General features: G+C 38.6%; 3 protein-coding genes across 7 annotated transcripts; 2 read left to right on the top strand and 1 right to left on the bottom strand.

Annotated features, from left to right (window-relative positions):
* Window positions 1-1101: 1101 nt before the first annotated feature.
* Window positions 1102-5911, bottom strand: LOC135582476 (protein NUCLEAR FUSION DEFECTIVE 6, mitochondrial-like). Of its 4 annotated transcripts, none has more exons than XR_010498405.1 (4): window positions 5627-5911; window positions 5376-5497; window positions 4592-4628; window positions 1102-1403 (listed from the first exon to the last, which is right to left on the bottom strand). XR_010498405.1 is itself a non-coding variant. In XM_065161381.1 (3 exons), the coding sequence occupies exons 1-3, from the start codon at window positions 5770-5772 to the stop codon at window positions 1944-1946; spliced, it is 288 nt and encodes a 95-aa protein (XP_065017453.1). In that variant the 5' UTR covers window positions 5773-5909; the 3' UTR covers window positions 1581-1943. The 4 variants fall into 4 exon arrangements, 1 of the variants encoding a protein (XP_065017453.1); XR_010498404.1 differs by lacking the exon at window positions 1102-1403 and adding an exon at window positions 1581-1963; XR_010498406.1 differs by lacking the exon at window positions 4592-4628 and having other exon boundaries at window positions 5627-5910.
* A 648-nt stretch (window positions 5912-6559) lies between these two features.
* LOC135672372 (uncharacterized) lies at window positions 6560-7610 on the top strand. The gene is made up of 2 exons (XM_065180835.1): window positions 6560-6851; window positions 7010-7610. Exons 1-2 carry the CDS (start codon window positions 6684-6686, stop codon window positions 7583-7585), a joined length of 744 nt encoding a protein of 247 aa, XP_065036907.1. The 5' UTR covers window positions 6560-6683; the 3' UTR covers window positions 7586-7610.
* A 1281-nt stretch (window positions 7611-8891) lies between these two features.
* On the top strand, window positions 8892-14090 carry LOC135644006 (high mobility group B protein 14-like). 2 transcript variants are annotated; one of them, XM_065161354.1, is made up of 5 exons: window positions 8892-9245; window positions 11730-11787; window positions 11869-11913; window positions 13667-13747; window positions 13838-14090. In XM_065161354.1, exons 1-5 carry the CDS (start codon window positions 9079-9081, stop codon window positions 13877-13879), a joined length of 393 nt encoding a protein of 130 aa, XP_065017426.1. In that variant the 5' UTR covers window positions 8892-9078; the 3' UTR covers window positions 13880-14090. The 2 variants fall into 2 exon arrangements, with proteins under 2 accessions (XP_065017426.1, XP_065017434.1); XM_065161362.1 differs by having other exon boundaries at window positions 9111-9245; window positions 11735-11787.
* Window positions 14091-15574: the final 1484 nt, after the last annotated feature.

Raw genomic sequence — 15574 nt, 5'->3', positions numbered from 1 at the left:
TCTCTCCATTTTTGTCTCACGCAATGTTCAGGGAACATTGTGGTAAATATTATGGATGATAGGCACTTGAACTTGAATGTTTTCCTATCACATTTTGCAATTAGGAGTAATGTACACCGATGAGCATATGTTAACACCTGTCTTTATGTCCATGTGCACTTGGCACCCTTTAATCAGCATGGGTAATTGTGTTCTATTGACTATAGTACTGTTAATCTAACCTCTGTATTTTTTTTTTTTTGGTTCCTTTGGTTGCCATAATCAATCATCTTCTTACCTGCTGCTGGTTGTGCTATTTTAGAATTAATTTCCTTTCGTTACAATAAACTAGGTGGAAAATGTAAATATGAGATCTCAACTGTTGGATGTTTCAAACAAAGATAAGACTACTTTGGACCTTTTGAATAAGAGTCAAGAAGATCTTATGAGAATTGAATATTTTCGCATAGAAGATGTAAAAGAGATATCGGACACTCTACAAAAGCATTTCGCAATCGATTTACCTAAGAATCAATTCTCATTTTAAATCCATGATAATTATTTCAACACTGGAAATTTGATTAGGTAGTTATTTAGCTACAAAACCTTTAGCTACCTGTAAAATCGAAACATGTCTGTTTATTTTTTTGATACATGTAAAATTGAATGATGTCTGTTATTTTTATTTTTATTTACAAAGAATAATTGATGATGGTCTATTTGAGGTATATAATTCATATCTCCCTTAATCTTGTGTGTTTTCCACATCTTAAATTCTTAAACCCTCATTGCCTTCTTACGCTTGCATTGTATTGTGATTTGTAACTCTCAATATACATTACAACCAATTTCCAAACCCGGCGGCGGCGCATCCCTACGATAAAGTAGAATAGACTTGTAGCTCCTTTTTCTACTGATTTGATTTCGACATACAAGAAACAGAATTCTAAAACGGAACAAGCAACCTTTTTCGTGCTACATTTATTTACCAATCAACCTACCATTCCATCGCCACAAGCTATTTTAGATGAGGCAGTCTAAAAGAGTCTTATTTTAGATGACTATAGTTAACCAACAAATTTCCTTCTACCACAAGCTATTTTAGATGAGGCAGTCTAAACGAGTCGAGTACACACACTGATGTGCATATCCTTCTAACTCTTTGAAGAGAAACAACTTTAGCAACTGCGTACACTGTAACAACAACAGATAACCGCAGCAACTACTACTGATGAAAGGTACACGAGAAGCCACGACTCATAATCTACCAGTACATGAGCTCCAACCACCAATGACCAAGCAACACAAGTTTGAAAAGTTTCGATAATTCTCTTTATTCATAATGGAGATAATTGAGGAGACAGGCAAAGGAAGAGGAGCAGCATGACCTCTGTTTAGCAATTCTCCGTGCTGAAAAATCAGACCTAAAGAAAAACAAGAAGAATGTCAAACAAGCATTATTGTACGAGTTATGTGTACTGTTCAAATGAGGAGGAATCACAATGCCGATGCCCTAAATGAAGTCCGATTACGTGAGCAAACAAAACAATTCTTCATTTTGGATAGCTTCAGAGAGGCATGTATAATTCGAACAAATGGCATGAGTGCAAACTGAGATTCACTTGGCAATCCCATTATATGATGGATGAGAGAGGAGCACTGATATTGCTTCAAAATAATTTCCAACATTCTTAATTTATTGATTGAGACAGACATTTCCCCTTCTTATTTGCAGCTGGTCCCTCAGTTTCATAAAGCTTGAACATATCGAGGGTGAATCAGCAAAACAAACAATGGAGGGTAAAAGCAAAAGCCGAGAACCTTAAATTGGTCCATCTAGCAGGAAAAAATAAATCACAAAACCAAGCGAGTCGGTTCCTTCTATAGCATAGCAAGGTATCATTCTCAAATAAGCATTTGGCTTTTCTGAATCCAAAGTATTGCTGAATCCACTTGATAGACCATCATACATCATCATTGCCAGCTGATATAAATGCAAAAATATCAGTATATTTGTTCATTTGGCAATGCATTGAACAAAAATATTCAGGACAGAGAAATGCTATCTAAATACGGACAAACATGCTTTTGGTCTAGGCACCTAGTTACAAAATGTGTAACTTTTCGTCAGGAAAGTAACTCGGTCTTTCACACAAAAAAAAGTTTTTGTAAAATACACAATTCAACATCCAATCAAAATTATGCAAATAGGAGTAAATCGTATTCATATGGGAAGTTTTCATGGTTCTGCACTTGAATCAAGGAAAGACACTTCATCAGCACTACAAAGAATAATCTAGTACTACCACCAACTCTATTCTTTACAAAGAATAATCGAGGGTGCTGACAATCAAGATTTGGATGTCTCCACTAAGAGCTTAAATAGATAAGTTGTCTAGCACATCAAAAAAAGTCAAACAAACATGTATCATATCACCTAATTTATTGCGGCCACAGACATCATTCTCAACTAATATTGGGTCAGATACATGAACATTCTCACACCAGTTAACTTTCTTAAGGGTGGTCACAGATGATGCCAGTACTGTCATGCCCTTTATGACTTCTCCCACTCGTGTCTAACATATCTTTTCTAGAGATATCTAACTGCCTTAGAAAAATGTTTCTCCATCTTATCATCTTTCTTATTTTCTTTTATGATGTATTTGTTTGTGACACCAGCCATCTATCTCAGTGTTCTCGTCTCTGCTACACTAACATTTAAATAGACTTGCTTAGATAAGCCATGCAACCACACTAATCAGGATTCAGACAGCTGTAACTTGAGAACAAGGAATCACAACTCTTCATGAGTGCATGCACACATCCAGAGTGTAGACCAAATTGCTATCAATTAAAAAAATACAAAATAAAATCTCCAAAAGCCAGCATTTTAAATGAATTTGGTGACTATCAAGGTTTTTAATTTCGAATGATACCGCCCGCTACCACATGAAATCGGTCGGTGACGGTCGATTTCGACCGTTGCCGCCCGCTATGGGGTGGTATTAGCTGAGGGAGAAGAAAAGGAAGAACCTGGAGATTTGGCGTCGTTCTCCGTCAACGATCCCGATCTGTCATCGCCATCCCTCGTTGGACACCGCAAATGAGATGTCGCCTCCTCCTCGTCTGAGGCGACAAGGGCTCGGCATCGTCGGCTACTTCTCCTCATCCGTGCAGGAAGAAGAAACAAGGCAACATTGCCTCGATGACATCGTCCTTTTTTTTTTTTTTTTAACCTTATATACACACACACACACACACATCGACCGGTATGTTAGAGCATACCGCTCAGTATACTCGTACCATACCATACCATACCAAGTTGATCTTGATACTCCAATACGATACGAAATTACGAACCTTGGTGACTATAACAAATTATGTTAGAGCTTCAACTATATCTTATACATATTTTCTAGTGAGATGTTGTAGTTATCATATCATACTAGTCTTGGAGGGAGTTGTGGCATGGGGTTGGTAGTTGGAGTTAATTCCTTGGTTTAAAGTTATAGTTAATCAACTTATCACTTCTATGAGAAAACACAAATCACTAAGTTTATGGGAGCAATTTAAATAAACATTTAAACCATCTTAACAAGCATATCCATCAAATTTATTGTCATATCAGTCATTTGATTGTTGTTGTAGAATTCAAGCCTAGTCAAGTAATCGTTCTCATATGTCCTCAAAATTAAATCAAAATTTTATCAAAAGAACAAGATACATGTGAACAACTAAACGGAAAAGTTTAACACTTACAAGTTGCTAAAGCTAGAGAAAAGCCTGTGTGTTAAATATTATGTTAATTCATGAGAATTTAACTGGGATTAATTCTATTCTTGACAGCCAGGGACAATTGCTAGAAACTAAGTTTTAGGCTATATATGATTGAAACCAAATATATGAAGTGTAACTTTAGCAATGCCAAGATAAGAATTAGCAATGAGAATAAAATGTTCCCAAAGGTAATAGATTTAGATATCTTGGATAAGTTTTACAACATGATAGGGAGATAAACAAATAAATTTAAGCATAAAATCAAAGTGTCAAGGATCATAAAGGTTCTATGTGATCATAGAGGGTAGAGCAAGATTTGGACAATTTTAGGAGAAACAATATAAAAAGATTTGGATGGTCATAGTTTGATTAAAGATGTCCTAAATAGACTCAATAATAGGAAAATATTCATGTAATATAATTGTCGTTGTTCTCATGGAATTTACTTGTGCCAATCTGTAATTTTAGGAGAACATATAACCAGTTAGCTAGATTCCACCTAGCAATTGTCACATGTTGTTACTACCATCTGGTTAAGCATCCAGATAAAATTGCCTAAATTATAACAATGAAAAGCAAAATTGAATTAACCATGCTACAATAAGACATGAGGCTAAATGGGTGATGTATACAACAGAGTTGTCGGTACTGACCAACATTGGTTCCATAACAATATTTGTTCACAGACAGAGTAAACATTTTAAAGGTCTATAGAGAACTCACATCACATGTGATGTCTGAGAGCTATGGCATCACTTCCTTTTTAAAAATGATGAATCTCTTGTTCAATTTATGAACAGCCCATATAATTATTACATTTCATGCTAATTACCTTTTGGTGCTTGGCTTTCATCTAGTTTCATCATATCCTACAAAAGAAAAAAGAGAAAAAAAAAATTCTCTTACATGAAAGTAGGAAAACGGCAGCATATGGAAAAATCATCACAATACAAGCAACAACTTATAAGAAAACCATGAATCCTTTATGTTGACACCCTAGGCTATCTTATTGTTGGTGATAACTAGAGATGTTTCTAGTCCATGCTATTTGACATAAAACAAACTATAAGTGAACTTCAAAAGGAAATACTACATGCAATGCAATTTTCTAAACTTGAAACATAACTAATGCAAATAAGCATAATATTCCTACACAAGTATAAAAGGTTAAAAATAAAAAATAAAAAGAACAATTTAATCCATGGAAGCAGAGTAGATTCACCAATTAATTAGGTGATTAACAAGTCTCAATCATATCTTCCACTTTAGAAGCACCACGTAATATGAAAGAAAAGAGTACAGCGGTTCAACAACCACAGAGAACAAGACAAATCCAATAAGATCCATATTAAGTCTTTTATTACATTAAGGTTAATTCAAAATGTCTCCTTTTTGTACCCTGTAATATGCTGTCAAAATTGACTGATGAACCAAGAACTCAATCAAGATCCACACGGTCTTTTGAATGGGGAAAATTGAAACTTTATAACAAGATGAAATTGGACGAACACTATCCCGCCATTTAACCGATTCACCCAAACAATAGAATCGTCTGAAGGGGTCAACACAATCCAGTCAACCAAATAATTAAAGAAGATAGAAGTGGCCGATAATACCTTCGGAGAGCCATCCATATCCCCTACGCGAAACATTGAGCATCGAGGTCAACAACGCCGTGGCCGTTGCGCTGTGCATCGGCATTAGCGACTCCACACAGAAGCTCGCCTCCACGGGAGACCTTAAAGATGTTCCCAAATAAGAAGAGGAAATCGTCAGAAGAAGCGGAACACAAAAGCAGCAAGATGAGATATTGACTCCAACCCCTAGTGAATGCAACTAGTCTGTATCTACCTAATCTGCCTACTACCTGAGGAAACGACTGGCGGCTGCCGGCCTCAGTTTGGGGAGACAGCGAAGCTGAGGGCGCGAGGCCGCTACGGCCTCGGCCGCGACCCGCGCCGCGCCGCCGCGGATCGAAGCCGAGCGAAGGACCGACCTAGCGGCGGCAGCCATGGCGAGCGGAGGGAATGGTGAAGGCCGAGAAAAGACCGGCAGCGAAGGTTTTGTGAACGAAGCTGAAACCCTAAAAGCACAAGGCGATGTTGCTAGAAGCAGCAGACCACGTTGTGTTGGGTCGGAGGATTAAAAGCCCATCAGATATACGTACAACATTAAATTGATTGCTACTCACATTTGGGATCGATAGAATCCGGTCGTTAAGCATCTTTACATCGCACCAACGGTCATGATTGTGTTCAAAGTAGATGATGATCTTGATTGACGTTCGTCGTTTTACTGATGACCGAATGCGACAACATGAAAGGACATGATTAGTCCAAAATTCCATGCATGGTCATCACCTCTCTTTAGATCAAATTGGACCATGAATTCGTTAAGATTTACCTTGTGGAAAACCTAGATCGATTTTTAATATATCATTGATAGTCATTACATCCATGGATCATCACGGATAGTGAACATGGTGTTAATAGCTCAGTGTGTGAGAGGAGCCCAGTGTTGCTGTGAGCTTGTTATCTATCTGCATGCTAACGCCATGAAACGTGATCCCATGGGTGTATAGAAGCCCTTCGTAGCTCACTGAGCCGTGTACGTGGTTCCTTTCTTCTTCCCATGCCAGGTTGCTCTAAAGCGTCTTGTTCCATGATGCTGACTTCAATTTCTTCTGGTGTGTCCAGTTAGCTTACGCCACCTAGGTGAGGTGTTCTATACTACAAGCTGGAAGAGTGCAAAGCAAACGCATGAAGCCTGTAGCCGAAGCTAAAATGCAACTTGTTTCGGTCTCCCACCTCTTCATGCCTTTCCCCGGAAGGCAGGCTGCTACCCTTCAGAAACAATCAAGAAAACAACGGGGATGAAGAAGGATACATCTCCTGGCATCTTGAACCGGAATGTGAGGGGAAGATATGCTGCTGGATAGAGAATCCATAGATCTGGTTTTGGTCCCAGCTGGGTTGGCCATTTTGTTTGGGTACCATCTCCTTCTCCTCTACAGACTCTTCAGGTTTCCCCACACCACTGTGATTGGCTATGAGAACCACAACAAGCGAGCATGGGTCGAGCGGATGATGCAGGTTAGTACGTTGAATCCCTCCAGCTCTCTATTCTTCATCGATATCCGGTAATGTCCATCCACAATAATCTGTGTCAATCTTCAATACAACTCGAAGCACTTCACCTTACAGATATAGGTATACTTCATCCTCTTGGATGACCAAAAATATTTCTGCAGACAACTCCGGAGGAGACTGCAATAGCTCTGCAGGTGATATCAAGCAGTATATCAGCATCAACCAACCTGGCCTCGCTCTCTATCGCTCTGAGCTCTCTCATCGGAACCTGGATAGGAAGCAGCTCCAAGGTATTGATGTCGGAAGTCATCTACGGGGACACAAGCCAGACCACGTCTTCCGTGAAGTATGTTTCCCTGCTCACCTGCTTCTTGGCCGCCTTCACTTGCTTCATCCACTCGGCACGGTACCTCGTCCATGCCAGCTTCATGCTGAGCACACTGGACTCGGACATACCCATAAGCTACGTCCAGAATGCAGTGATCAGAGGCAGCAATTTCTGGTCGATGGGTCTCAGAGCAATGTACTTTGCCACCGCCTTGCTGCTGTGGATCTTTGGACCGATACCGATGTTTGCATGTTCAGTATTCATGGTGATGATACTGCACCTCCTCGATACTAATTCCACTCCACTGCATCACTTCAGAAATCACCCGAACAAGGGGCTAGAGAAAAGAATTAATGCAAGACATGCAAGTAGCATTCTTGAGAACCCGATGTATCCTCCACTTCCATAAGTTAGTCTATCCAAGAACCAGGCAAGGAGACGACAGCAAGTGATTGCTTGAACTCAAACTTTTACTGATAAATGGCTCCTCATATTCTACAATAAAGAACGAAAACATGTATCTATATATTTTTGGGGATTCAGACGAGCAATGAAGCTTTTATTTTTTGATGGGATCCGCTGCCTCCGCCTGCCATCTGAGTTTGGCTGTTTCTAATCTGAGCACAGATGACCTCCTGCAGCAAGTGAGCAGGATAAGTAAAACATTAACATGTAAAAATTCATCTTGTAAACTAGTTCTTGTGGCATCAACCATCGATTTTTATGAAACATTTTCTAAGATACAATTTTGGGAGTATTTGTATTTAGATGGTACATTTAGAAGACAAACAGGAGCGTCTCTTATCCATCGTTCGAGAGTATTTGTATTGAGTTGGTGCGTTTCCCAGGTGTAGAAGACAAACATGAGTATTTGTACTGAGCTGGCAGTCCAAAAGAGACTAAGCTAACCCACAAGTCAAACTCGAACCTGGTTATTGTGTTTCACGCACGTTGATGGCCGTCGACTTTTCGAGCGGTTGGCTCGTACCTCTTGTGCGAGTATCGATCAATTTGTACGGATCCATGCCGTACGATGTCGTTTTGAGTTTTCTAGAATGGTTATGTATTATGCGTCGTCGTCTTATACAATCTCGGACAGCGCGAGAGCGAGTGACACCATTTTGTCCCGAGTCCGATGTGTCGCAACAATGCACCATGTTAGCTCTGAGGCGCCGATGTGGCTGTTTGATTGTTATCACGATGTTGGTACCAAAATATATCCTATAACGACTCATTTAATTATCAGAATAGTCATAATTAATGCCTCTAAAATTATATGTATTGAACTTAGGACATCAGAATGTATTATACTTTTATGGTACTTGGCAGAGGTACAGAAGGAATTTAAGTACAAAATAAATTAATAAAAGATAAATTTAGCAAAAGGGTAAGTCCAAACTCTCAATCATGAATGTTACTATCATGGCTGATCGTGTACCATCATTTTCATCATTAGGATGCATAGTAGATTACGTTATTCTGATATCATATTTGTCGCAATCTGAACATATGGATTATACTTAAAAAAAAATACACGAGAAAAATAGTAAATTATAAATTATATAGTAATCAAAATCCATTTCACAATCGATATTAATTACATGAGGATATATTATAATTGGATGATGATATGCTTGGGTCATGGCATACGTACATATGTTGTTGGGTGCTTACCTTCCCAAGCTTGTGCATATTTCGTCGAACACTATTCGGGCGAGACATGGTTGTGGACCGGGTTGTTATTTCGTCGAACACTAATGGGGCGAGACATTATTCGGGACCGGGTTGATAGGATTGTGTTTGACGGCTCCAGTCGAACATGTTGTGTGCACTAATAGATGAAACAATTACTGATACGGCGAGTTGGGATCTGCTGCTTTCTGTCGGGTTGGAGGGGAGGAGATGGAGACGAGAGCGAAGAGAGCCAAAGCCACCGAAACGGCGACGAAGCCGAGAAAAGATGCCTCCAAGAAACCGAAGGCGAAAGCCAAGAGGAAGCCCTCCTCTTCTGCTAAGAACGACCACCGCGACAAGCCCAAGAAGCCGCCCACCGCTTTCTTCTACTATCTGTACGCCTCTCTGAACCCTAATTCCGTGCTTCTCCGCTCCTGCCCCTCCCATCTCGGGCTGTGGCTTTTGTGGGAAGTTGATGATTCGCTATTGGGGCATGCTGTTTCCTTGGATACATCTGTTATATAAAGTTTGGTCACTTCAAACTTTCATGGTTTCCTCAAACTGCGTTTGCTGTGTGGGAGAAATGATCGCAATGATCAGTTTATATTTCTTGATTGTGTTCAGTCTGGGTGATCGAAAGGCCCATTGTAGGGATTTAGTCACTGTTTTGGTCTCTTTCAGTCGAGCTGGTATGATGCGTCCCAGGTTTTAGTAAGGGTTCTATTTTCTATTATGTTTGGTCATATTCACAGACTGTGTGGGTGAAGCTGTTTGTGATTTTGACATGTTCCTATGAGCTGCACTAGTTAGCTGCGTTACAAGTTCATGACTGTCTTTTTTGACAAAAATTACCATGACCTACATGGGCACCATGGTGGTCATCATTTCAAATTTATAATCATTTAGCTATTGATTTAGTTTTGTATATGCAGGGGAGAACACAACCCTAAGAGCGCAATAGAGAGTTTAGCAGTCGATCTTAAAGATAGCAACATGAAGTCTCTTTTTTGGGTTAATTGGATTTGATTTAGCATAGGGTTTATTTAGGTTTAGGTTTGGTTTTTTTTTTTTTTGTGATGGTTTCTGTAATATTTTTCCTATTGTTTTGGAGCATAACCTCTATTATTTGGGATCCTTTTGAGGTGCTACCACACGATAAGAAAAATTGCCGCCATTTTAAGATTGTTTGGATATAATTTTGGTTAACTAGAATTGGAGAGGGTTTTGTCCTGGTGGGTATAGGCCATCTAGTGAGGCAATAGGGGGAGTGTTAATATATGGACTTTGCCTTGTATCCTTCTTTTTTGTATCTTTATTTGCCATGGTAGGACAGGTTGGTACCTTGGTGGTGCATTAGAACTTGTAGGAGCCATTGACATCACCAATGTTAAGGATTTAATAGTTATAATCAATATAAATGCTATTATCCATCAAAGTTGATGTCTCTTACATGGTAAGTTTAGTGCATCAGATCCTATTATTTGACATTACCCCTTCCTACCATAAACTCTTATATTGAGACTTCCAAACCAAAACAAAATCTCCTTTATCTTCGTGAACAATCAAAACACAGTCAACATAATTTACACCCTAGTGATACATAACTGTCCAAGCCGTCCGTTACATATACTAAAGCTGCTGGTGTTTGGCTCTAAGAAGACACCACACTTAGTGAGAACTTACAGAAATATGAAGAATCACCACGTATATAATGATAATCAAAATGATTTCTTTTTTTCTTTTTGTAATCCTAGCCATTGTACTCTTAATTGTCTGTGTTTCATCTTTATTAATAGCATTTATCAACTTTGAACTGTTTCATCTATTATCAACTTTGAACTCGTAGGAGTCATTGACATCACCAATGTTAAGCATTTAAACTTACCTTGTTATAAGGATTTTACATATAGGTATGCGTTGATAATAGCATTTATCCAATGGTAAGGATTTAACAGAGATCCGACTTTGATGGATAATAGTACAATATCATGCAAAGAAACTATCTTCTAAAGCTATGGTTTCAAAGATATTAGGATAGGCAATAAAATCCCTGAACGTTGGACATTTTAAAACATGAAGCATGAAGCAATAAATCCCTGAATGTTGCTCCTTTCATGTGTACTATCTGTTTGTTGCCCAGGAGAATCACCACGCCATAATATAACGATAACCAGGATGATTTTTTTTTTGTAATCCTAGCCATTGTAATCTTAATTGCCTTTGTTTCATCTTTATTTGATCATAGTCATTAAATCTTTTCCAGATCCATCTTATCTGTTTTCATCTTTTTGATCCTTAACTTTCAACGCACAGATATCTAACCAGTCTCTTTTGTTTATCGCACCTCTGTTCTTCTAATATTTGTTATTAAGGATTTTACATATAGGTATGCATTGATAATAGCATTTATCCAATGGTAATGATTTAACAGAGATCCGACTTTGATGGATAATAGTACAATATCATGCAAAGAAACAATCTTCTAAAGCTATGGTTTCAAAGATATTAGGATAGGCAATAAAATCCCTGAATGTTGCTCCTTTCATGTGTACTATCTGTTTGTTGCCCAGGTTATGCTAAATTACCTAAAGGTAGAACATGCCTGTCAAACAGTTATATTAAGATTAAGAAAAGTTTTAATAAGTTCAGACATTGTCAGCAATTCATCTTTGAAAAATTGTCTTGGGTCTTGATATGCTTGTTTGTGTGATGCTGTTTTACTCTTTTCTTCTCTTTTCCCCCTCTTACAATCTCATTACCATTCTTATCATATTGTTATTTAACTAAAAATTTAATTTGTTTGTAGTTGTGTGTTTATGAAATAAAAGAGTTTAAATTGGATGCATATGTTAAAGAACTTTTTTGTTTTTGTTTTGAAGGGAAGATTTTCGCAAGACCTTCCAACAAGAAAACCCAAATGTCAAATCAATGCGAGATGTATGCATTTGTTACTTGTAGTTCATGTTTCAACTTGATTTCTATTGTTTATACTACATGCCTTTTCTATATTTATTTCAGATTGGTAAGGCATGTGGGGAGAAGTGGAAAACAATGTCATTTGAGGTTAGTTCTTGACATGTTTTTCTCAGGCATCCAGGTTTAGACAAATAATTTACTTGTGCTACAATTGAAAATAAAATATACATGTAACTTATCCATTGGTAAAATGTGGATACTCAGAACTTGGGAAGGAGAGATTCCATCTGAGAGAAGAGGTAGATAATTAAAGGACAAAGGAGAAATTGTATCTGATGCATGATCAAATGTTCTTGATATGTATTTAAAATAGCATATTATGTATGCAATCAAGCATTATGCTGTTCACCAAGTGGCTTTGCTGCGGGAGGACCAATTTCTTATCTTAACTGGTTGAATAAAGGTGCTTATGGGAGTACGGTGAAATATGATGTTAGTAGAAACTTTCAATTTTGTCATGGCATTCATTAGTTAGGAGGTTAACTGGAAAATAACTTCTCTCTCTCTCTCTCTCTCTCTCTCTCTCTCTCTCTCTCATACGCACACATGTTCTTAAGCACACAAAGTTGACATGCTTTTCATGTGGACATTCTCTCATTTCTATATGCTAAAAGTTTAGCATAATCTGTGTGGGCTAGTGAATAATGGTAGCTTTAAAATATTTGGCCTGCAATTAACCAAAATATACATATTAAGTACTTGTTGGTAGTACAATCAGGAATTATGATGCAAAAACACCTTATGTACTACTTGTGTGTGATGAAATATTTGGTTCAACCGTTCAAGTGAAGCTGCAGCATCACAAATTCTATGGATTAGGAATAGTTTAGTAAAAGTTATGTAAGAAGCAATGATGTTGGAACTTGGTAGTCCACATGATAGAAGTTAACTATATCTTCACACCTCATTATGATAACAGATGTAAAGTATGTTGGAGCAGATTTTTGGAATGAAATTGGAAAAATGCATGCGACCAAAATATAAAAGTTAACTTAGCTTCAGTTTTCTTTGCACATGGCAACCCATGATTTGTTGACCCCTTGCAAATGAAAGCCTGTGTTAACCACTGCAATTCTCGGAGCTAATAAATCTAGTGCAAGCTCTTTATCATTATACTGTTTGTTTGATCTTTTGTCTGTGGTTTTGGCTTAATACTATAAGTGTTGTGATGCACATGTTAGCAAATTCTCAGCATCCTCAAATATGAATATAGATATAAACAGCCATTTAATAAATTAATGACATTGCTTGTAGTATCTTTTACATGAGTAAACATTTGTCTACATCCTTATCAACATCTTGGATGGGTAGTCAATTGACCTTCTTAAGTGGCTTGTTCATGATGCTTTACATTTGTATTTTGTAATATTTGGTGCTTTTGCTTATGATGTTTTTGATAACCTAAACTTTCCTTTATATCTTTATTACAAATGGTGGAGCATGATTTGCTTATGGTAATGACTTGAAAATTTTGTATAACTTAGTTTTTTTGTGTGCCAATTTAGTTATATAATGCACTTATATCATAACAAAAGTCAATCATGTATCTTGCAGATGAGGTAGAAAGTACTTTATAGAAGGATTCAGTAGGATTTCTCTGCCTGTCAATCAGTCATCAACCCTCTGCCAATACACTTTTTGAAGTCCTTGCAGAACTCTACTCTATTTGCAACAGGGAAAAAAAAAATTAACATGAAATATAAATCAAGATATACATAACCTTAAAATTCATCTAAATGATTTCCTTATGTTCTGTGTTTCAGGTTTGTGGAATTAAGCAGCTAAAATAATGCTACTATAGAATTCATTAACAGTAACTTTTCTTCTACCTTATTGTTAGGAAAAGGTTGCATACTATGATATAGCCACAGAAAAAAGAGCTGAGTTTGAGAAGGCTATGGCAGCATACATTAAGAGAAAGGTTGGTGATTCTCGTGTCCTTTCTGTATCGAACTTATGCTCTAATGGCCTCTTTAAATGTCCCTAATGCCCTTTCCATATTAACTTGCAGGAAAGTGGTGAGTTTTCTGAAGGATCTGATGATTACGAATGACTTGGCTGGATGGAAAGCAGATCATCGGCTGTAAATTCTATTTGTATCTGTTAATTAGGCTTTGGAAACTTAATCTGTCTCTTCCATCATATTTAATCTTCGAACTAGTGCATATCCGAACCCTGAACTATCAATTTGAAACATCTCAAATTTCTAGCAACTCCAGAAGTGAATTGGATTTGGTTTGAATGAAATCTGTGTATGGACTGCACCACCTTCCGTCACTGTAAGCTCAAAACCATCTCAGCCTAGTCGAGATTAGTACAACACATACCACCACGCCGGCTTTTCCTACTTTTACGGCCACTGGTGTTGTAACAGCACTTGATCCGATTAACTGCTTGTGAAATGGAATGTGCAGCTGCAAGTGTTGGTGTTGCTTACGTTTCTTTGCTTGCTAGGTTATTGACATCTGAAATCTTCTTTCACTCCAATTCTCACAGCAAATTGCCATGAAGTAATACAAATTCATGTGGAAAAAGAAGAAGACACACCTCATCAATGCAAATCAACAATGTACAGATTCTCGACGCTACACCATCCGACCAGACCAATTGTATGCAGTCACAGAGACTATAGTTGAATCGCCATTGCTCAGATGATGCTGAGGCCTAAATTTGCAGGAACGTCAACCCATTCCAGAGCGCAAGAACAACACCACGAGAATAGGAAAGAAGAAACACAAAAAAGATCTACTTCCGATCTACATGCGGTGGTGGTGGTAGCAATAGTACGTCAAAAAGGAATACAAGAAGAGGAAGGATCAGAGGTGGCAGCCGCAGCAGAGGTAGAAGAAGCAGAGAGCGCCGACGAGGACGACTGCCTCAAGGCAGGAGAGGACGCGGAAGAGGAGGTCGTCGAGGAAGGAGCAGCGGGGGAGGGCGGGGCGTTTCCACCACCGCCAGGAGGCAGCGGAAGCGAGCTTCTCCGGCCAGTGGTTCTCCTTGTTGTTGGGCACCCGAGGCCAACCTCCTGCTCCACGTCCACCCACCATCCTGGCCCTTCGCAACAACGGGCAGCGGCCAATTCGATTCCTGCTCTCTCTTCTCTTCTTCGGACGCACGGTGAACAACTACCGATCGCACTGAAGGCGGAAACCAATTCAACGTTACCTTTAGCATCTTGATTTAGACTGGCCGAGCGGGAGTTGAGCATCTTCTTTCCAGCCGTGGGATTCATCTCCTCTTATCATGTCTTCACATTGTCTGTGTCTTTAGCAACATCTGTCTATATGTTTTTCCCTTCAAAGTCCCTCGGCATCATTACATTGCCACTGTCACTGGAAAGATAACTTATCTGTTGCTGCTCCATTTCCAGTTGGTCTTGCCTTTCACCACTGGCTTCTGCCAGCTGCATGCAGCAATGATTTAGTGAACACAAACAGGTAGACAGACTCCCTGTCCATTCCCCATGAAGACCCGGACAAAGTGTTGCTGTCATCTGCACTCGATCGATCATAAGCAGCAGCAGCAACAACAGCAGAGACGATAATGTATCAGCATCTGTCATATGCTTTGCAGTTTGCACAGCTACGAAGTGCAGAGATTTCTCTTCCTTTCTTTCTTTACTTACCTCTTTTGTAATCGATAATTTTGTTTGTTGATCGGGTGATGATGTTAGGCATACTGCGCATTTTATATGTGAAGTTACTGAATCTTCTTCCACTTTATATTTGAACTGTAAGTTAAAACGATC

The sequence above is a fragment of the Musa acuminata genome, chromosome BXJ1-4 (genome assembly GCF_036884655.1).
Source record: "Musa acuminata AAA Group cultivar baxijiao chromosome BXJ1-4, Cavendish_Baxijiao_AAA, whole genome shotgun sequence".
Classification (NCBI taxonomy): domain Eukaryota; kingdom Viridiplantae; phylum Streptophyta; class Magnoliopsida; order Zingiberales; family Musaceae; genus Musa; species Musa acuminata.
The sequence above is the reverse complement of the archived record's forward strand: the minus strand, read 5'-3'. Positions and strand labels throughout refer to the sequence as shown.

Coding starts and splice junctions, on each gene's coding strand:
- LOC135582476 (XM_065161381.1), bottom strand. CDS start 5,772: ATGGCTGCCGCCGCTAGGTCGGTCCTTCGCTCGGCTTCGATCCGCGGC. Junction 5,498..5,626: donor GCCGCCAGTCGTTTCCTCAG/GTAGTAGGCAGA, acceptor AACATCTTTAAG/GTCTCCCGTGGAGGCGAGCT. Junction 1,964..5,375: donor ATATGGATGGCTCTCCGAAG/GTATTATCGGCC, acceptor CATTTATATCAG/CTGGCAATGATGATGTATGA.
- LOC135672372 (XM_065180835.1), top strand. CDS start 6,684: ATGCTGCTGGATAGAGAATCCATAGATCTGGTTTTGGTCCCAGCTGGG. Junction 6,852..7,009: donor GGGTCGAGCGGATGATGCAG/GTTAGTACGTTG, acceptor ATATTTCTGCAG/ACAACTCCGGAGGAGACTGC.
- LOC135644006 (XM_065161354.1), top strand. CDS start 9,079: ATGGAGACGAGAGCGAAGAGAGCCAAAGCCACCGAAACGGCGACGAAG. Junction 9,246..11,729: donor ACCGCTTTCTTCTACTATCT/GTACGCCTCTCT, acceptor TTTGTTTTGAAG/GGAAGATTTTCGCAAGACCT. Junction 13,748..13,837: donor CAGCATACATTAAGAGAAAG/GTTGGTGATTCT, acceptor ATTAACTTGCAG/GAAAGTGGTGAGTTTTCTGA.